Here is a 24016-nt window from a genome sequence, read left to right on the forward strand (position 1 = left end):
ACAGTTTATGAACAGAACAAATAAAACATTGCTTCAACGTTCTGCACATACGCTTCCGTTATGAAATCAGAAGAGCATTGAGCTAATGTGGAAGGCAATATGTATTTAAAAAAGGAAATAGTCCAGGTCGTAACATCACGTTACATAAATACTGCTCCGTGCAAAAGTTGGCCATGAAGGCGATAAAACAGAAGGCTGCGTTTCCTGTCATGTATTTGTCTCTTACATGAGTTTCTTTGTGTCGTCATGCAAATCAGACCTAAAAGGGTTAATACTACACATAGAGCATAGGAAACAGATTTTAAATTGCTGCAGCAGAATTTTAAACAAACATGTAGCACCTTTAAATTAAGAGTGGAAGAATATTCCACTGCAGCCCTTCTACCGCCATGCACTAGAATTCTTCTGTAATATAGCCATTCATTAATTTCGCCGTTTACTCACAAAAATACAGGTAAATGTGGAAGAAAGCACAGAACATGCGCTCCCAAAGACTGTAAGTGTCATATTGTGGCTAGGGTGGCAGGGCAGTGGTGCGGCAGCCCAACAACACTTTTCTGGGGCAGACTGCGTTACTTCAGATCAGGCTGTGTGGTGGGCCTCCATTTAATAAGTCATTAGGAGAGATCACTGATGTCCCCTCTCAATGCGCAGGTGCTGGAGGCAGAGCGCCGGGACATGATGTTCTGGCACACTGCCAGCAGATAATGCACAGCGAGAGGAGATAGATCCTGGAGGACCGGGCCTGCTGGGCATGCTGCTCTATATCAGCACCCCTAATGAATATATCCCTCAATAGGCATGCTCTTACAGATCTGTAGATGGTATATATTTGAAACCAGGAACAAGGAATTATAGAAAGCAGTTTTCTTCGACATAAGAACGTAAGGCGTGACTGATTCGTGTTTGAGCTGAAGGCTTCATAATAGGTGCTTTTGTCAACTATTATGGGCTACCTCAACCCCATACTCACAGCTGGCAATGCCCACCAACTCCAAAGAGGCACAAAACACATAAGGCTCTAATACACCTTGCTTTTCCACCTCCCCATTGACTGTGTTATGATTGTACTAGTTTAACACGATCTGACACCACCAGTCATTTAAATAGAAAGCGCTGTAACTACATTACATTTTGTTGACAGAGAATATGATTTAAGTTGACTATAAATGAGGGAAGTGGAAGGCACGCATTAATCTATGTTAAACATGCCAAACGGGTTTTGCTACATTGGTATGATATGTAATATGGGCAGGCAGGACTTTTAGTTGAATAATGTGCGTATCTGAACATACCTGCTGATGCTAATCCAGTTGGATGGCACAGAGGACAACATTGAATTCTTTACTTCTATTAAAAACTAAAACAAACAAGGACATGTTTTATGCATTCATAATTATACTGTTAGGGTTACAATATTTAGTGCACACGTTTTATACGTTCCTGTTACCAGAGGTTACATGGTAAAGCTCCTGTATACACCTCTACGATTATTTATAAGACTAACAATTGATAAAAGGAAGCTCAGTCTTCAATTACATGCCCAAAGGAAGATCGGGACACCTTAAGTGACTCTGCATCTTGAAAACTACACTTTATGAATACTGATCCACTAAAGGCTGCCACAAAAACATCACATATCATGATTCCATGCAAAACACAATAACATGTCAACAACTAATGTACACAGAGAGAAGAACTCCCTGCACATTATATAAAATACGAAATAGCAAAAACCAAGGACAGACATTTTAAATCCCTGTCCTGGATCAACAATGGAAGCATTTCACTGTGATAAAGTGTTCTGGCATCGCGCTGTATACGTGGACTGTAGTCCTTTGGGCTTCTGCCATTTTTATTTTCATGCTTTCTGGGTTCCACATATAGCCATCAGGATATCAATTGAGAGTAAATTTAAGCATTTCCACTTTGCCTAGATCCTTTTTATTATCTTCCGGAGGTAGTTCCATTTAGTGTGTTGAGACGCCTGCCAAAAAATATCTGAATCACTAGATTACCAGGTTATTTTGGTGGACTCTTGCCAGGTTTGGTTTCCTGCTAAGAGGAGACCTCCAATAACTGCCCCCTGAGTAAAGTACAAGTGTATTTTAGCAGTACTACTTTACATATTATCTGTAACAGATCTGCATGTTTCAGTTTCAAAAATGTATGCTTTTTTTATTATTACAAACCTTCTACAATTTAATGTGCATGAATGAAGATATAAATTTCCTGGATTATGCTGAAGCTTTTTAATGGATTAGTTGGACTGCCACGAACAGCTTCATCGCCCCCAATACCTTCCCTAAGCACATAGAGGAAAGAGAGGCTTTTGCACAGTTAGTGTTAATGTGGCTGCAAGAAGAAACCTGCTTAATTATCTCCTTAATATCTACTTAATAATTCATTTCTGGCATTTTTTAATTAGCCTCTGTGGAGACAAGTGTATAATGTGGAATCGTTAACTAGGCCAGGGATACAGATTTCTATCCCATTGTGTTTAATTATCTTGGGTATATACAATGCTGCTCAGACTGAGTGAAGACCCATTCCCCCGATGAAATAAGAATCAGACATTTTCAACAATTAGGTTGGGTAGCAAGGAGCGAAAGTCGAAGGAAGTAAAACAAAAGCTACTCTGAGTCATAATACATAGTTTTTCATTTTCGTACTTTAAACATTTGTCAAAAGATGTTCAAGATATCTTCATAATGGGTTGTATTATACACATATGAATGTAACTTTCCTTGAACAATAACCTAATAGATGAAAGCACAATGGCTGCAATGGTGATATTACAACTCACTCGGTAAGTAACACAATCAATGGCAAAACCATTATAAAGCGTAGAATCACATACGCTTCCAAAACATTGTAACACATCAATATCCCGGACACTACTAGTTTATTTGGAAGTAAGGGTAAAGTTATTTGGAAAAAACAATTTACATTACAGGTGGTCTTAACACTTTCTATGGTTAAAAAAAGCCACTAAAGCTGAGACGAGTTTGGTTTTTACATAGAAATAATAGAAATATATAAATGGAGTTATTGTCCTAACTGAAGGGATGATATCTGACTTTATACAGAAAAAAAAGCCTTCATTCAATATTTCTAATAACTATATTAGCACCATCAAGGATACAGAGTCTACTGAACAGTATACTGTGATACAAGACTTAATGCAGGGGTGCCCAACCTGCGGCCCTCCAGCTGCTGCAGAACTACATCTCCCATACTCCTTAGCCATCCCCTTAGCTGAAAGAGCATTATGGGAGATGTAGTCCTGCAGCAGCTGGAGGGCCGCCCCTTACGAAAAAATTACTGCAGTTTTTCTGAAGTAATACTGCAGTTTTTTGGACATGAAAAACTGCAATACTGTACTTTTACTGCAGTATTACTGCGCATTTACTGCAGTTTTACTGCATTTGTACTTCACTGTACTGCAGTTGTACTGCAGTTAGTTTTGTACGGAAGTACAAATGCAATAAAGCTGCAGTACATTGAATTACAACTGCAGGTTTGCAATTAAAAAAAAAAGTGCAGTAAATGTGCAGTAAAACTGCAGTACAGTGAAGTACAAATGCAGTAAAACTGCAGTAAATGTGCAGTAATACTGCAGTAAAAGTGCAGTATTGCAGTTTTTTCATGTCAAAAAAACTGCAGTATTACTTCAGAAAAACTGCAGTAATTTTTTGTAAGGGGCAGGTTGAACACCCCTGACTTAATGCTTTTAACATGGAGAATTATATACTTTTCGCAGTCTATAACGAATGTAGAGGGTTTATTTAGGTAGAAGGGACCACTGGGCATCATTAGCTTTACTAGTAATGACACAAGTCTGAGTATACCATGATGTAATTAGTAAGGACTCTCTCTAAAGGTCTTATGATTGATTAAAGCTTAATATTTAGCAGCATGCACTTGCCTCCTCTTGTAGCCTTGCTGACCGAGTTGTAAATAGAGGGTCGTATGTGTGAATTAAATGTCAGAGGCACAATGAGATAAAAAAGTCACGATGGATACATCGTTATGTTTAAAAGCCGTTTTTTACATTTTTCCATATTGTTAAATTTATCTGAATTAACAAAAACATTACAACGCACAGTGTGAAAGACACTTAATTTATTTGCCATGATATACATAATCTGTAGGAAGGTATTTTTGGTGAAAATAAATGGATAAAGAGCAATTCTGATGTAAGGTCGTAAAGTGGTGCAAGTAAAGCAGTCAGCAGAAACATTTTATCGGTTGCTATGGTGAATAGACACCATACATGTTGCACCAGATGTGCTCCTCATAAATCATCCCCGTCTGATCTCCCACCATCACTTATTCTCCTTTTTTTCTCTTCTTCTTACATGTAGATCACGTATGGAAATGTCAAGATGGCCCTATACATATAACACTGACAATGAGCACAAGTAACATGTAAAATAATATTGTGCTGCATTTAGTTAAGGATGGTGGGAACTTTACCTCATCAAAAGGCTAAACCCAGTTCTGAAAAACTTATTTAAGGAGGCTTCATTATGTGCTGTTTTAAGGTCAGAGAGCAGACACATAACAGAATAACACTTATTACCTCTTGTCCCGATACAGACGTATAACACACGGAGGGGTTCTTTAATATTTTACGGATGTCACCTAAATGCCCGTGCAATTTTTCAACCACTTCCTGAATCTCGGTCTTCCTCTGCTTTATTTTTGGAAAATCAGTGAGGTCCTTAAAAAGTTCCGTTTTATTTCCAGCCCTAAGAGAATAAAGCTTTTATTCTTGTAATGCAATGTCACATTATATATATATATATATATATATTATATTTTCCAGTTACATTTATTCTATACTTACTTTGCTGCTTCTTCATTCACAACTTTTGCAAATTTCTGTACCGGGTTGAGCATCTGTGGGATTTCAAGGAAAATCTTCTGCAACAAAGTGGATTTAACTTGGGATTTTATGGCCGGAATCAATGGCTCGATGTGACTGTCCAGATAGCACAATGTGCTTACTACCAAGAAAAATTCCTGAGGGGAGCACTGGAAAGAAAATTGCATCATAAAATATTTAGCTTAAACTATCAAACCCCATCAACACTTCATCTGTTGTTAACGTTTTTCTAGCGCATTCGCCTTAAACCACTATTGCATTTACTGACCAGACATCAGCTTCTGCTTGGGTATCTTAGCAGGAAGAATACAATCATTTATCATTTATAATCCCAAATCACTGGGAACCCTTGCAAGGCAGTAAATAAACTGAAACCCCGATAGAGTTCGGTACAATTTTATTAAAGATAACATATGTTTCTTTTTGATGAATGCAGGAAAAGTTACGTCATGAATATCATGTTGCCGTAGCACATATTGCTTAGACTAATTCAAACATCCCATCAAGGGTATCTGGTCGCTGACCAGTTCAATATATTTTGTATCTAAATGTCTTCGTCTCTTCATCTCTTCATCTGAGGTGCTCAATACTCAAGGGCTGCAAAGAGGCCATCATTTTTGGATTTCCCGGCATGGGGAGATGGCATTTTTTAGGGAAGGATATGCAGAATTCCTGGCCTTTGTTGTTGCCCTCTGGGACTAAAGGTTTAAGCACAAACCCAGGACACTAATACTAATAAACACCGTTTCGAGCTATAGATCTCTATACTCAAAATGCAGGTAAATGGGACACCAGAGTAGAGGAATTCTGGCTATATCTATATCAGCACAGGTGTCCGAATCAAAATGACTGAATCACCAATTAATCCATGATTAAACTGTATCGACAAAGGGATTTCTCTAAACCTAGCATCATTGTATTGTTTTTGTAAAATGCTGCTACATATTTTCTGCTATAGTCTCCACGTCACCAGCTAATTACGGTGGTAATAGAGCCGCGCTCTGAAGACGACACCTATAAACTATTCAATCAACCGGCACCCTTAGAATTTAATGCCAATCATCGCTATATAGAATCAGGAATGTAATGTTATGTATAACGAGGAAGTGAGATACAGAACAGTCTGAAGCATGTTCCACTGCAGCACTTTTTACAAGCTTTACTGTTTATATATAAATACCAAATTTTTCTGCATGTTCATACAATTTCTACGGAATTAGTTATGGTCCTCGAAAAAAATACATTATGAAAGGATTCAAAATCTTGCCAATCATAAATATTCCTTGGGGGACATGTGTTTATTCCACAAAGGTATCAATAAAAGAAGAGATTAATGTATTCCCTAATTAACAGATACAGTAAGCAACCAATTAACTCTGCAATCAATATCACTGACATACTGAGCTCCAATATATCAGCGCATGCTAACATTAACATGTATAATATCACAGCCAATTACTGCAAAAGAGGGTAAGGAACAGGAAGGTAACGTACATATTTGTCATCAGAAGAAGATCGTTCAGGGAATAAAAGTCACTGTTAATGAGCAAACATCAGTAGACCATGTCTATGTCATAATTGGGATGAGGGTGTGGGATGAAAAGTGGGATACAGCAGGACCCTTGGAAAATGATGTCACATAAATATGCCGAAAACCAAAAATGTAAAGTTATTTTGGTATGTGACATCTATTATAGGCCATTTCAAATAAAGTAGCCTTAGAGCAGTGTAGAAGATTGGGTACTTTGAAAGCATTCTTTACATCAGGAAAATAGGCTGATGGACGGAATGGTTCTTATCTGCCATAAAGTGTTATCTTTCTATTCCATCACCAGTGCTCTTCACTGCTTGGATTTACTTATCTGGAAAAAAGCCATTATGACTTACGTTTCCATTTCAACGAAATATCAAACATTCAAAGGTGAGACTACATCAGTCGTACAGAACTCCAGTCCTAGAGGGACACAATTTTTAGATACCCCAGCCTGAGCACAGGCGTCTCAATTAATAATGCATCAAACTGCCTGCTTTCAGGCAACGATACAAAGAATTCCTGTCCAGTTTGCAGCCCTCAAGGACTCCAGGAGTTGTGCAATCCGGTGCTACACGCACAATAACTGTGTTCAGTTAAACTAAACTATTGGAGACAATTTGGTCAAACTAACGGAAAAACTGAACATTATTATATACTACTAATATAATTACCAATACTAGTAACCCTTTGACACAACAGGCACAGCTAAAATATTTGCCATACTTCTGATAATTGTAAATATGGGTAATTAGACATATTTTTCAGTAATCGACTTATCGTTTTGGTTTTAAGCAGCTTTCCACGCTGATTTTTTCTCTATACTGTATTTCAGATAGTTTAGTGCATGTGGTCGCTCCATGGTCTCTTGCGTGTTGTCCAGCTTGTGTTGTGCAGAATCCCTCCGTGCTGGAGATGTGTTCAGCTGAACATAATTACCCTGCCCCACGCCGGCTCAGCAAACATTGTGTGCGGGGGTCTCCTAAGACCCCTGTGCGGATACATTTGAAGCACTCCCACGAATTTCCAGGGAAGCAAATTCCTGCCACTGATTGGTTGCTTGAAGCATGGGGTAGGAGTGCAACTGCTGCAGCAGGGATGCAGCTTTTTCCCATTTTGAGAGAATGCATATTAAAAAGTAATTTCCACACACCTCCCCAGAATCCCTTGCAGCAGTGGTGGTAGCACCACAAGATTTCTGTAGGAACATCAAGTCTCTGCGCCTGTTTGGTGATTGCAAATTGGTGTTTAATAACGCCTCTGCTCATTGTGTTTCTACTACCTGATGAGTCTAGTAGCAGTGTAAAGGAATAAGTTTACATGACCGTCAATGGTGTAGAATTAAAGAAAGTTAAACATTTACAGTTTTGATAATACATCATGGTTCATATTGTTATATACAGTATATTGTTATATCACTACTACATAAAAACAACATGTTTGTACTAAACTGCACAGAAGTTTGAAGTATATGCCACATAAAACATTTTCATGTTAAATGTGTGGGCTTTAGGTACTGCAGTTAGAACATGAGACTGATGTGTAGTTTAACTCCTCCCCCAACTGCCCTCCACCAAAGCACAGAGCATACCTTAGTATGCTTCATTCATATGTTCAGAAGAAATCCACTTCTAGTCAATGACTGAAGCTGAGCTTCCACTGGAATTGAAGACTGGACTGTGCCTTTTAAACATAATCAAGGATTTAATATAAAGCGTTGCTGAGAGTGTCTAGCAGGGCATTGTTGGCAGGCCTATGTATTGCGTATCACCTTATATTTATGGGGGGAGCACCTGTCTTCAAGCAAATACAATTTATCTAAACAGTTCATTTAAAGCTATTGAAGCAGCAAACAATTAAATTTTTTGAATGACAGCTGTGAAAAAACATTTTTAAATATAAATAATAATTGAACATCACAGATTTAGGAGATAAATTGTTCACTTACAATATTGTATTTTGCGTGGTTGTGTAATATACTGTATATACAGACTGGGAAGCATATAATCCAGCAGGACTCGGATATATATATGTAGTTGTACATATATCTATGTATAGATATAGCTCTATATATATATACACATATATATATATATATATAGATATATATCTATATATAGATACATACACTATATATATATATATATATATATATATATATACACACACACACACACATTTATACATACATATACCGGTATATACACACACAAAGTCTAGAAATGGAGCCTTGAACTCACGGGACTTGTTTCTAATGAATTATTTATTCAGTAGTTTATATAGTATTGATGCTTGGGACCACAATGTGGTATCATACATTTATTATGATATCCTATTTACACAGATATTGTACATAACATAATTTTAATTAAAAAAAAAACCCTTACAAATATATGTCTACAGGTTTATAGCCCAGTTAAAAAACAAGCGATGACAATGAGTGATTCCATGAATAGTTATTTGTTCTTTTTGTCCCACAGATGTTCTTAGTACCAGTAACTGACCGGCCATGCACTTGCTCTCTATGTGCTGTATATATTTATTGGAGTCAGTGAAGCCTCCAGCCGGTGTCCATACGCCGAACACAAACAGCTCAGAAACACGTCACACATCACCTCCTTGCTCCAAAATCTATTCCAGGCATCTGCGCTAGAAGCTTCAGGCATTAGCAAGTAGACATTCTGCAAGCACTGAACTAAAAATCAAACCGATAATAAATAAAAATAATACTGGAGAAGCTCAGTGAATTGGCCCTTCATAGGAGAGCTGCAGCTCTCCTCAAACTAGAGGACCCTTTAAATTCAAGTGATGTCCCTGAATCCCCCCGATAGGCACTTGTCCCTTTGCCCACTTTCTAGCTATTTTGCATGCAGGAGATGTGTTCAGGCAAATATACTCACTGCTAGTCAGCTTCAGCGATCGGCGCATGCACGGAAACTTATCCCATTGAGTTCAATGTGAGTGCTTTAAGCAGCCAATCGATGGCGAGGATTTTACCTTAATGTACATTTTACAAAGTACTTCCATAAGAATTGTTCACTTAGGGGGTGGCAGTAACACAATGGAGTGACAGCACATGATGCAAACGCTGTATCTTTGTTGATGCTCTAAATAATATTTGATGGATACTTTTCTACTTTATTCACAGTATCTCACATTGCTTATGTTTATGGACTGCAGCAGCCCGTCCATCTGTATCACACGCGAATAGGTTTTACAGTTTCAGTATACCTTAAAAATCACTAACAGAGTTCCCAGGGATCAGAATCTAAATATTGGTATATCTCTATTCACTACTGGAGGGTGCTTATGAAAGATAGAAACGCAATCATGTTTATATTATCCCCTCCAAATCAATCCTACTTAGTGACCAATTTACTGTAAAACTTCATTTGCCATAGTCAGTTTTTTCCACATTTTTCTAAAGAGTGCACATTTTCAGCAAACTCCACAGATACAAACATAAAAACATAGAACATGAAGCCAGATTAGTACCATCCGGACATTAATCAGTCCTTGGTCTTCTCTTAAATTCAGTATAGCTTTATGACTAACCCAGCTTTATTGGCCTCTACCACTTCTGATGGAAGGCTGGTCCATTTATCTACCACCCTCTCAGTGAAATAAACCTTCCTTGCATCACATCTAAACATCTGATCTTCCAGATTTACACTATGGCCTCTTGTTCTAACATTTCTCCGAAGCTTCCCTCCTGTACTTTGCCAAATCCCTTTATTTGTTTACATTTTTCTATCACGTCTCTCCTCTTTCTTTCAAGCTGTACATATTAACCTGTTACTGACAGGATATTCCTTACACGTTTACTCATCATCGGACACATAAACAATCCCTTCCTAAACCTAATTAATAGCGTACATGCGCATTTGTACAGCGGGAGAACACAGTTCATAATAACATGTTAAGATGTGAGATGAGATTGGCATTCAAAATAATTTCATTTGATTCAAAGTAAAAAAAAAAATGTAAAAAAGGAAAAAACCCTATAATATTTACTTTTTCTTTTTTTACTAAATAATGTATTTTTTGGCAAACTGTCCATATAAAACATACCACTGATTTAGGAGTATACTGTTTCAAAATGAATAATGTATTTGCGGCAGAGAGGATAGGGTCCCTGGGAGCATTAAAGTAAATGTTGGTGCATCTCCAACCCACACAAACGATCCGCATCAAATGTGGGAAACCGGAGAAAGCCATAAAGACTATTATTATATGAAGCCACACTACTTAATAATATTACTCATGAACACAGCCATAACATTTTAACAATGGGCCAAATGTGGGGGATTTGGAGTCTGACATACAGAACACATATTTTCTCCAAATGAAGGCAATTCAGTCTTGGAGGAGCTCCGTGTTTCGTTGTTTAAAAGCATTCTGCCTTGTAAAAAAACTAAACTAAAAAAACACTTTACCGTATTTGTTTGAGTAATTTGGAGTCACTGATCGGAGATAACAAGTCTTTCTACCACTTAACGAGGTGTTATGGTTTTGTTAATTGATTTTATCATTAGCTTCCATAATTCCTAAATGCGAACCACAAAGACAGTGCCCTCTAATGGAATCCGGTCACAAGCAGAGTTCTGATTACTGATTTATCCAGCACAGCGCTGAAACTATCTAGAAACTAAATTGCACAAAATTTGAGATATATAGTTTGCGAGACAAGTTTGGCGACTCACAATTAGAGGCTTCGATGTGTTATCAGTCCTTGGATTGTTTGCTTTCAGACTTCTAGAGCCCATTAAATTAAGACCATTAGGTCAGTCCGCACCGCTACTGTTTTTGTCTCCTATATTTAGCGGCTTATGTGTTTTGCTTCAGAAAACTAACACTACGTAGGGATTAGTAGAACAAAGAATAGAAAGCGCCAGTCTATGGGGAGCTCAGTTCTAACAACGCAGAAAATAATAACATACAAAATTGATTTCGCAATACATAAATGTGGGCTTTAATGTCTAAATCTGAAATGTAAAAGTTTGACTTCTATACATCCAAGCGCATATGGGTTAATGTTTTACAAACCTACTTTTTTGTGATAAATACTGGACATTCCCCTCTCCAAATCCGGTAGCTTAGACAGACAGCCATGAATTTGGCTGAATACGCTGCTTTCTGATGACAAGATTTCAGATACAGCATCAAGCCTTGAATTAATGTCACTGCAAAATATAAAAAAAAAGATATATAAAGTTGCGCTACACATCCAAATATCCCAGACTCGGCATTATTATTATTTATTTTTTTATAAAGCCGTTATGAGATTTGCATATTTTGGCTTCAATGATATCAGATCAAAAAATGAATACAACATTTGATTTTTTTTCTAGAACACTACTGCTAGCAATTCTGAAAATACAAATAATTAACACTGGTGCGGAGCAGTATTTTCACGGCAGGTTATTTTTTAATAACACTTTTGTAAGACTTAATGCAAACACTAATCCAGCTCAACGTCAATGATAATTTACAGTATAATAAGAATATGCATAAAGAAACACTGGGGTTGTAGAAGAACATGTCTTATAATGCACACTGCTGGGCTGGACATCAAACATGCTTTTATAATACAGTGAATATTCACTATTGTCAACCAGAAAAGTATAAACAAATCATAATTAGAATATCTGAAGCACAATAAAAATATGCCCATGTCTACATAGGGTTAATCTTCTCTTTAATCATCCTCGCATATGGCTCTGCTATTTCTAGTAATCTGAAGAACTGTCTGTATTCCATAATCCTTGTAATGAAAAAGTCACCAAACACACACTGACCCATTTTCACCTCTTATCCTCGTGGCATTTACTCCATGTTTTGAAAATAAGAACATTTTATAACAAATAATAATATGAGGTGTGAAACTAATTTATACATTAAAGGACTGTAAAAAAAAAAAAAAAAAAAAAAAAAGCTTGGAATAGATTATACAACTGCGGATAGAACCCTCTCTAGCTTGTGTTCTTTCATTTAGACAGAATGTGTAAAAAATGCTAATAAATACAAGAAGCAGAGACGAAGGCTTTTTAAGTATAGAATGTGTTTGTTGTGTGTTATAGTGTATTTTAAGGGTTATGTTATGGTTGTGATTTGTGTATAGTACATTAATAGTAAACAGTGCTAAGATGAGCTCAAGCCTCGGATCTTGCCCTTGCTCAACAGGTCAGTGTAGACGGACATGACGCATCTGTAGTGGTGTTGCCACCATATTAGCGGATTAAGTGGACACTTACTAAGTCGGGAGGCCCCTAGCAAATGCTGCCACTCATGTATGAGTAGTGCTGCAATTCTTCAGTCTCAAGGAGGTGAAAGGCACTTGGTCATGCCACCACTTCCCAGGCAGGTTCTGCCTACTGCCTGGCCGGTGGAGAATAAAAGAGGGGGGCTCTAGGTAACCTACCAGGGGAAGTACCCAGATATGCCCGGAGGGAGGCACACCTCAATGTTTTGTTTAGGGTCTCCAAAAATCGAGAGCCACTCCAGTACATTTTACTTCAAATATCTAAGATACCTACCAACAACAAAGAATTTAAAGTTCCATTTACGACAACAGAATATAGTAAAAGTTATCCAACGTGGACAGCCTTGTCAATATAAGCATAACACAACACGTTCAGTAAGTACTTTTAATCCAAATGCAGATTTATTTTGGGACATGTCCTAATAATTTAACAAGCAACTTTATCAGGACTGCTCTCTCTGTTTGAGATTGAACTGCAACAGATTTGAATCAGATGGTGTATCAAATGGAACAGGTCACATCTAAAAACAAATACAATTATCGCACATGCCTGCTCCAGACTTTTATTGCATATTTGGTATTCTAATAATAATAATCCAATCTATGTTATGCATTGCATGATCGTGGAAAGGTTTGTATCTAGCTAAATTTGACTTCCTCTGCAGGATTACTGTTTGTATGTCGAATGCTATATTCTCCCCCAGTGTATAATTTTACAATAAACCCATACTAAGCATATATGCAAATGGATTTAGATTGCTTATTAAAGTGCAAATACAAATACCTTGAACTGGTTAGTGGCTGTGTCACCCATTGTCTCAGTTTTCTTCTCCCAAATGATGTTTTGGTATGGTCCAGAACCCAGATCAAGCTGCCCTTTGTTTTCAAATCAGTCTAGATAGTAAGGGGGTGAATAGTTAACTCACAGCAAAACATATAAATCATGGGAAGCAATAATAATGCAATAATGTAGTATAATATATAATTATTATTATTATAAAAATATTTCTTTCCACTGTTTCCACCAGTATAGGAACACACCGGCCATACTCACCTTAACCCCAGACCGGAAGAACTTGACACCTACACACACCATGTGTTAAAGTATATATTCTAAACACAAAATAATAAATATAAATGCAATAAATAAACCCAGATAACTGTCTAGCAGTTTGGTGTTTTCAATTAACCCAAATTGCTCTCTGTTAAGGAAACGTTGGAGTCTCAGTTGCCTAGACACTTGCATATAAACCAGATTTGTTACAAGGGTAGTAGGATAGGGAGTTTTAAAAGATATGGCAGTCACTCTGCTCTTTTGGCGATTTATGAAACAGAGTATAACAGTTAATATATTTACTCATAATTCATGATAACTTACTTGATTTTGTAAAATTTCCAGGTTCTTTAGTGTTGTCCCATTCATTTTAACACATTGTGTTTTACTGGACATCTGTGTGAAATTACTAGACACATAAAAATGATTAGATGCTGAGGTGGGTTCCCAAAGAATATACGATGTACACAAACCTAAAGATTGTGATTAAAAATATTTTTTGGGAGTTTTACTGAAGTAACTGCATTTAACAAGACTAAGCTGAATAAATGTAGAATAAATGTAAAATGGGAGATCCTACCCAAAATAAAATTCATAAGCGCTATTCTTAAATGTGTTACCTTGCCCGACCAGCAGGGTTACTTTGTATTTGTTTAAAATCTTTCGAGGCGTGAATAAATTGCATAGCAAACGTTCAACTAGGAGTAGCCATCTTACATGAACAGCATACAAATTTATGAAATTGTATTCTTCGTGAGCTGGATTGGCTAAAAGCAAGCTGCTTGTAAACATGGCCGAACACTTAACTTACCTTGGGCTATGAAGTATCTTTTCCAAATTAAATTCTTTAAGGTATCTGATCACTGCTGCCAAGGAGCAAATCACAGTCTTATCTAAATTCAGGATTTGGGACAATCTTTGAGAATCTATGGACAGAAATTAAAGACACTTTTAGGACACATTTTTACTTGTAAATGCTTAAGAAGGGCATTAACCCTCACTAAACAAACAAAAAAACAACACGACAGTCAAATTTTCAAAAAACATTACATTAGAAATGTCTAAAATTATAGGTACATTTTTCATTTTTTTCACCTTTAGGTTTTCTGAATCCAAAGCATTTTTAAATTGCCTATTATTTTTTAATCAATATAGCCCCAACAGATTTGACAGGGTTTTCTACAATAGGGTTTTACAATGACATATTTAAGCTAACAGACATCAAAGATGCAGAAGGCCCACAATGGCAGAACTTACAATCTAATGGTAAACCAACACACCTTACAGTGCCAACAATCTTACCCTATCTGCTACTCCTCCTCTACCAAACTCTGCAAACCGATAGAATTCTGTGATCTAAACCCTTTACAACTAACACACTTCTGCCTCTTCTTCCCATCATCCTTACCATCTCCTGTCCTGATATTACCAGTACAACCATCTGCTAGCTTCGTCCCTACAATAGACACTCCTGCCATTGCACGCAACATCCCAGGCTTTTCTGCCACAGCTATGACACTTCAAACAGACCTGTCACCTTCTAAGAAGCTCTCATACCGCTGAGCATCTATGGAGGGGATCACCTTTCCCCGAGGACTTCTTACACTACAAATTCATGCTCTGTTTCCATCCCTCTTCTTTCTACCTCACCAAACCTAGTTTGTTTCAATAATCTTGTATCTAGTTGGAACCTTAAGCAACATCTATGTCCAAGAACTCACTTGCTATTTAAAAAAAATAGCGATATCATGAGGCTATTAACAAAGTACCTCTCCTTGCCAGCAGTCACCTTCAACCTATTTAGTCCTGTCACCCATCCTATGCTAATTCCCATTTTAACCTATCTTTTTCCACTGACTTGTTGCCAACCACTCTCCTGTGTCACCTCAATGTCTTTCTGAAATTGCATCCTGGATAGCATACCGTTACCTGAAGCTCAACATCTCCAAGATGCTGGTTATAGCCAAGATTCTGGTTATTCTCCTGTCTCCCCTTTCTACAATTCCTGGTATCTTCATCGCTACTGAGAACCTCTCAGTCTACTCAATGGATCAAGTTCATGGGCTTCGTGTCACAGTTGACTCCATTTCCTCTTTCACTCCTCAAGACCCATCATACACCAAATCTTGCTTACTTCACCTGCAAAATATCTCTCCAATTCTTCCTATACTCACACAACATAAAATTATGAAAATTAAGGAATATTGGCCTGTCACAAAACCACGACTGAAGCGAAAGACTCTGCAAATGGGAGTCCAGATAAGAGAGGATTACTAAACTGTAGCGATGGGAACTGTGAGCAGAGAAAAAAGCCGGAGCCAGCATATTTCTTCCCCTGTGTTTTTCTCTGTGTTTTATTGCGTAACTTTAGTATATTACAAAGAATATCTTCATATTTCACGTGGTAAAAAATCTCCCTCTAAAGTCAGCGGGAATTTTTGGCCAGTCTTTGTTATTTACCACTTCAGAGGATATCGAATTGTTTCTCTAGCTGCATTGTGTATTTTGCCTCAAAAGCTGTAGAAGTTTCAGATTGGTTTGTTTCCAAACACCACATCGAGCAAATGTTTTTATGTTACTTGTCAAAATATTTGTGTTAAAACCTTATACTGTAAGAATTTAACTTCCCTTATAGTTATATACAGAGTTGCCAAATAAGACAGTTCAGCAGATATCACTAAAAGTTACAGTCTCCGAGTGGGGATTCACAGTAGGGGGGTTACTGGCGGCTCTTGGCTGAGATAGTCTCAGTTTTCTGTGTTCCGCTTCTCCGTTAAGGAATCTCTTGGGGTTCTCCCAAAGAGTAAAGGTGGGTGCAGACTCTGTGTCGAGAGGATGCATTGATGAGGTCCAAAGTCGGTTTGTTCTAGACTGCATTTGTGGGTGGGATTTTTGGCTCAACCTACACCTTATTCTACTACTTACCACACTCCCTGACATCTAGTTATACATATGCTACAGCCATTGCATGGAAACAGTAGCTCTCGCTCCATCACAAGATGCTTTTCAATACTAAAATATCATAAGTAAAATGGATAGCATGATGTCTAGATCAAACCTTACTCTCTATCAAGTGATTTCGTGTCAACTAGAGAGGACTGGTAAGGGGGAGTTGCTCCCTAGGCTGCTCTCCTTTGAAGATTTGCTGTCATTGCCTAAAGTCTATTTGTGTGTCTTACTTCCACTCATAGCTACTGTGTTTACTAGAAAAAGGGACTTTAGGTAGAAGTTACTTTCTGACTGGATCCTTACTGGCTCTGTTATGTCGTTTCTATGAAAGGAGTTGTACTGCAGATGCAGCTGGGGGGTGGAGTTAAATGAGACAGAAAAATAACTAAAAACAAAGCAAACTACAAGAAAAACAAAAGGAAAGAAATTTCAGCAAATGAGCAACATTATCTAGATATTAAAAAGTAAATTTGCATACTTTGTAAAAGGTAATATTCGTGAATTTCCAAAGCTGCCAACGCACTGATGTAAAGAGCCAGATGTTAAATGCACTGAGGTATTCTGCTTTCTCCTCAACAAAACAAACTCACACCAGGGACCTTCTCATGTCAACCACAAATTCATGGCATATTAACTTTACCTCTTTAGAGATTTATACAACGTGCTGGGGATCTGCTTACATTTCCTTTAGATGACAGCATCCAGTATCCAGTAGTTTTGCCCATGCTGTGCTGGCAAATATCAACTCAGATAAAATCAGTTTAAATAAGTATACACGTATGCATCCGTGTATCTCTCTCGTAAATATTCCAAGCACAGCATAGTCAGATAGAGAGAATAATGACACTGCAAGCGTCTTCCCAATGCTGCAAGGAACATTTAACACTAATATGTGTACGATTCTGTACTTTGGATCAGCAGCCACCCATTCACTGGTAGATTGATTCTACTTTTCTTTTAAAACAAAGAATACACCAAGATTCCTCGGAGGGATGTATTTTTGCAGGAATGCTTTGGGGAGGGCATATAATACAAAGAAAACAAAAAACACACAGTGGTATTTTCAATGAAATTTAAGGGTGGATAGTGTTGCATAGATTTCAAACTCAAACATTAAGAAGGCGGACGCTTGCAGAAAGCACATCTACCTTTGAGACTTACTGTCCACTAGAAGGGTCTGTGAGCAGATGTCTAGAAATAGACCTAAGTATGCAGATGATAAGGAAAGCACTTATTTCTTCTTAACGAGATCGGCCCTCAAGCCCAATAAAGCTAGCCAAGAGGTTAATGGTACATCTCTGGAGCCCTGCAGTTAATACATCCAAACGAAGTAAAATGTGAATATATCTAAGGATAAACTGCTATAACAAAATGCAAAGCGGGTCGACGTTTTGCAGAGATGGATTTGTAGAACAGAAGAATACCACTGCATATCCTCATAGGCTACAGAATTAACATCTGCTGCTCAATATGTTTTATTATTTGGGGATTTAGAGAGGATATGTGTTTAAGCAAAGCACCTACGGTGGCAACATTTAACCATGTGTAGATGTTAATTTATCAATAAAGGGATCTAATTGAAGCTTTAGAGATGGTTGCATTCCAAGATGTTTTTAGGTCTGGCTGTTATGATATAGCTTTAATGTGGTACTTACTTCTTGTCTGCACTCATTTATTTATTTTGTTTGGTGATCCATCTTTTAAACTCAGAGAACTATGTAAAGTAATGATGTAATATGTTTAGCTACTTTGCATAGATTATTGTGTCATTCGGACTCGCATGCATATAAAAAGCCTTGCTTACTGTGGACAGATTGTTATTGTCTGTCCCTGCCTATAAAAATAAAATAAAAATATTCTAAGCAGCTGTCATTATGCGCATTGCTCATTTCTTTTAATGAGAGACCGTCCAAAAGATTAAATTGAGGTGCCCCCCTGGATACTAATCCCACCATGCAGTTCATGGGCTGCCCTAGTAAAGTTGGGACAGTTCTCAAATATATACATGTAACGTGATGTAGGCGGAAACAATCTTGGCAACACACACATACTGCAGGTTATAAATAGACATTATAAAATAATGTGTGTATCACTTTATACCAGTATGTAGAGAACAATTCTGAGTGGTTGGAAGTGGTGTAATTAGTAAAGGAACGTTCCCCAAGACTCAGTGAGGCTTATAAATAGAGGTAATCATGGTTTAAGAAAGACAAAGGTCATGATAGAAAGAAGAGGGCAGTAAGAGATCTGTTTGGATAAAAGGGTAGAGATATAATGGGGGTCAGTTGTTTAGGTCAAGGTCATAAGTTTTAATTTGATTCTGGAAGGTGTGGGGAGCCAATGGAGTGATTGGCACGGTGGAGCAACAGACGAGGAACGGCGACAGAGAAAGATTAGTCTAGCTGCAGTGTGGAGGATGGATTGGAGGGAAGGCGGGAGAAGGAGAGACCAGTTAGTAGGGAGTTTCCTCAAGAGGAACAATAAAGCTCATTTAAAAGTTTATACTCGTGTGGATGGATATCTACCATTACCTTGGGGTGTGCACTATAAACTATCTGCTCATGCGGCTGTTTTTTCTGCTTATTCTTGCCAGAGAGGTTTTTTCTGCTTATTCTTGCACCTGGGAGAGGTCCCAAACATTATCATTTCAGTACGGTTAAGAGATGATTTCCCCCGTTTGATAAAGCTTTTCTGACATTAATATGGAGTTGCCTTCCCCTTGTGGGTATAAGAGACTACTTTTCTCGGAAGGCTTTCCATAAGATTTTGGAGAGTGGCTGTGGGAAATTGTGCCTATTCAGCCAAAATAACATTTGTGAAGTTTGATGAGAAAGCTTGGCTTTCAAATGGTGTTCAATGGGGTTAGGGCCAGGGCTCTGTGCAGGCCACTTGAGTGCCTCTATACCAAACCCCTCAAACCATGTATTTATGGCCCTTGCTTTGTGCACAGAGGCACAGACCTTCTCCAAACTGGAACCACAAAGTTGGAAGCCTACAATTTTCTAAAATGTCTTTATATGATGTAGCATTAACATTACCCTTCACTGGAACTAAGGGGCCTAACTTTGAAAAACGCCCCAAACCATTATCAGTCTTTCTGGTAGGTGGTGTTGTCCTGGCATCCCCCAAACCCAGATTCCTCCATCAGATTTTGAGATTGTGAACCACGATTCATCACTCCAGGGAACACATTTCCACTACTGCCGAGCCCAGTGGCAAAGTGCTTTACACCACTCTGGTTAACGCTTGACATTGCACATATTTGGCTTGTGTGCAGCTGCTTGGCCATGGAAACCCATTTCATGAAGCTCCTGACGTACAGTGCTTGTGCTGATGTTACTTCCTAAGGCAGTTTGTAGCATCACTACAGAGTTCCAGAGGACAGGGAATTTTTACGCTCTACACACTTCAGCACTCAGCCCAATGTGGCCAACCGCTTAATGGCTAAGATATTACCCCCTCTATGCTTCTGCTTCACAATAACAGCACCCACAGTAGACTGAGGTATTGAGTCACTGACTGACTCGTGGCAAAGGTGGCATCCTATGACAGTGCCACATTCTAAGTCACTATACTCTTCAGTATGACCGTTCTACTGCCAATGTTTGTCTATAGAGATGACTGTCTATATGCTTTATTTTATACATATAAATTAAATAAGATGTCAATAATAATAATTACCGTATTTGCTTGATTATAAGACAATGTTTTTTTCAGGGCAAATGCTCTGAAAAATAACCATCGACTTATTTTCAAGGTCGTCTTCTAATCAGACCTCAAATAGAGGTCCGGCTACAAGACTAAGATCCAGATCCTTCGCAACACTGCAGTGAACCTGGAACCTCCTCTCCAGCAGCGATGCGCACAGAAAACCTCCACTGCTTCCTCCGGGGTTTCTATGATGGAGCGCCGGCATCACATGACCTTCCAGTGCTCATTCATAGAAGCCCAGGTGGAAGTGCAGTCAGCTGCAGCGGAGGTTGTCTGTCAGTCAGGGAGGGTAAGAGTGGCATATGGGGGGTATAAGGGCTTTCTGGAGGCAGAGTGGCATATAGGGGATTAAAAGGAATATCAGGGAGGCAGAGTGACATATAGGGGATTCAAAGGAATATCCGGGAGGCACAGTGGCATATAGGGGGTTCAAAGGAATATCAGGGTGGCAGAGTGGCAAATACGGGGTTCAAGGGAATATATGAGGGATGCAGAGTGGCATATAAGGGGTTAAAAGGAATATCAGGGAGGCATAGTGGCATATATGGGGTTAAAAGGCATATCTGGGAGGTAGACTGGCAAATAGGGGGTATAAGGCATATCTGGGGGCAGGTTGGCAAATAAAAGGAAACAAAAAATGCATTTTTCTAAATCATAGGTTTTATTAAATATGAAAAAATAGTTTACATGTGAATATTAAGTAGTAAAACTTTTTTCTTATAGGTTAGTCTTATATTCAGGCTTTTTCTCCTAAATTAATATTCAAATGTTGGTCGTCTTATAATCGAGCAAATACGGTAATTATATCCATATATTTTTGGTCATCTAGAGTGTGTGTCTGATTTAGGTGTTGCATGCCCATAGTTTTTATTGGAAAATTCTGTAACAATTATTTTTGTTGATATTAATTTTGGAAGCTGAAAACCTTGGGGTATTTTATTTGTATTCACAGTACATAGCCAATGTCAAGCATTCCTTCAAATTTAATTCATTGAAGATTAAAAGTCAAACCTCAATACAATAAACAATAGTCTCTGGCCTAACTCTAGTATTAGGATGCTTGGCGCTTTGGTAGAATATTGACTTACAAAAGCCCCTTGCCCTTGTGTCTCCAGGTATTTGGATGCCGTTGGGAATTAGCTGCCTACTATGTACTGGGTACCTAAACAGGTAGATGTTCTTAAACAGCAACTGTAAAGACAGATACGGTAGTCTTTTAAAAGGATGCAGGACTATATAGAAATATTTCACCTACGTATCCAAAGTCAAAGACAAGCTGCGGTTAAACTCAGACAGGTGGACTAACAGAACATCAAACCAGGGCAGTAAGGAAAGTTTGTTGGCGACTTGGCACAGGGACACCAATTTCATATCCAAAGAATCAATCTTAGAAATAATCAGCACACTTGACTGGACATCAAAAATGGGGCCATTTAGTGACCCAATGAGAGCGCAACACAATAGCAAACCAGCTACAACCATAGCTGTCCTTATTGGCTGCAAAATATAGAACGGACCAAGCATGAGAGACTATCGCCCCTACAATGCCGGTTGCCAGCAACTCTGTTGACCAGCCGCTTTAATAGTCGACTGTAAGCCAAAGGCAACAACATCACAAAGCACCTTTATCTGACAATTACCACGTAGAAATATCAGCTGGCCATAACACAAATACACTCACAGTAGAACGGCAGCAGCCATTTGGAATGATGTGTGGGGAGTACGCACATGGTTATGTCATGTTACGGGGAAAAGGTTGTATTTTTTCTTACAGAGTTTGGATAAACAGGAACAAATTTCCATATTTTGACAGAGTGATGTTTCTTTTAAATAGCTACTTACAGTCATAGACAAACCATAGAGTCCTTCTCGCATATATAAAGGCATTATGTGCCTCTCTATAGATCCTCTGCCAAGCCCAGCTCAGAAACCGAGATCTCCAGCCCTCCATGATCCAGGCAAAGGTTAAATAAAATTATAGCGTATATGAAGTAAAAGACTTTATTTAAGAACACAAATAGACACGATCACATTGTACAATGTACAAAATAAGCTCTCTCTGAGTGAAAGGTGGTGTGTAATTATATTTATGGTATTATATCGGATGATTTTTCAGTTTGAGAGTCAGTTTACTAAGTCAAAACGTACAATGTATGACCAAAATGGAATATTTTTACTGTGCTACAGAATCTGCTGAACTCTAAAAATAAAATGCAATGTAAAAGGACATGAATAACAATAAATAAAACATTAACAAAAATAACATTGAAAAAAAGAAAACATTAAATGAAACATCGGGTCGTTATACATTACATTAGATGCATTAAGTGAAAAAAATGCTGATAAATCAATTGTAGAAGTAATAAACATAAAAACACACTAATGATAATGTTTATATAGTAAATAATTAATGATATAGAAGTGAACAAAAATAAAAACTAGACTACTCCATTCAATTAATCCTGGAACATATGGATCAGGAAATCATTCTTTTACATTGTAGAGGGTAAATAAGAGCAAAATGGGGGAAAACTGGTAATACTAGATATTCCCCATCAAAACTGGATAAAATGTAAAGACAAATGGCAAGTGTACTGTCTGTACACAATGAACACAGCTGGGTACACAATTTATTTTACCCCTGGAAACTAAACGTTTATAGTCTCGTACCAGAGTTCTCCATTAGACTGGAGCCATATACTAACATAGTCACTGAAAAAACAAGGGCAACTATGATCGCCCAGGTCTGTCAGTGAATAGGGAAATCAGCAATGGCAAAAATAAATAAGAAAAATACATAAAACACACATACCAAAAAGCATGCTAGTAATCCAGGAAGCACTAAAGCTGTATCCATATGCAAAAGGTGATTTTAGCTTTTAGGATTATGACTATGAACACGTAGACATTAACGCTAATTGAATGACCGGCCCTCTCCTGGTTTATGTGTGGCTGTGAGACGGAGTATTCCCTTTGAAGAGAATGTAGGAGATGAATAAAGTCCATGCCTGTTGCTTCAGGGGGAAAAGATGGATTATTTCTTTAGAGTTTGGAAAAACAAGCAGAAAGTGTCTAGTGATGTTTCTATGAATATCCCCGTAGGCTGTGCATATGTATGGTGACAATGGAAGGGTTCAATCAATTGCATAAAAATGTATATACAAAGAATATTTGTTTTAAGCATGGGTTTTAAGAAAGAATAATGATTTTTTGCATGGAAAAAGTCACTCTTACGCTTAAAAAACGAATAATATGGTCAGTGTTTGGGATTATTCTAGCACCAATAGTAATTTAAGATAGACAAGAGCTCTTTAGGCTATATATATTAAAATAATATGCTATATACAGGACAGAAGGCATGGAGTAAAGATAACCGTATGAAAATTAATACTATAGATTTTAAAAAAAAAGCAAGATTGATGAACAAAGCTTAAACTGAATGATTTCAAAGGGGGGGGGGGATGTTCTACAACAGCTTGGGTAAAAGGTATGTTATTTAATTTGTACCTACAAGTCCTTGTAGCTACTTCATGTAACAGAGAGCAGGGAATGATGTAAGCCATGGTTTCTTTCTGCTACTGACAGTAAAGGAATCCTGGACAAACCATAGAGATGACC

General features: G+C 37.9%; 1 protein-coding gene across 1 annotated transcript in view; it reads right to left on the reverse strand.

The window, feature by feature from the left end:
* MSH3 (mutS homolog 3) overlaps positions 1–24016 on the reverse strand; it is a 98598-nt gene that overhangs the window by 54284 nt on the left and 20298 nt on the right. Inside the window, exons 10-16 of the mRNA XM_053475318.1 lie at positions 14550–14664; positions 14063–14147; positions 13469–13578; positions 11473–11605; positions 4853–5040; positions 4586–4754; positions 1296–1360 (exon numbers count right to left, since the gene is read on the reverse strand). Coding sequence (XP_053331293.1) covers positions 1296–1360; positions 4586–4754; positions 4853–5040; positions 11473–11605; positions 13469–13578; positions 14063–14147; positions 14550–14664 — 865 coding nt within the window. The remainder of the gene's footprint in view (positions 1–1295; positions 1361–4585; positions 4755–4852; positions 5041–11472; positions 11606–13468; positions 13579–14062; positions 14148–14549; positions 14665–24016) is intronic.

This window comes from Spea bombifrons, chromosome 1 (genome assembly GCF_027358695.1).
Source record: "Spea bombifrons isolate aSpeBom1 chromosome 1, aSpeBom1.2.pri, whole genome shotgun sequence".
Classification (NCBI taxonomy): Eukaryota; Metazoa; Chordata; class Amphibia; order Anura; family Pelobatidae; genus Spea; species Spea bombifrons.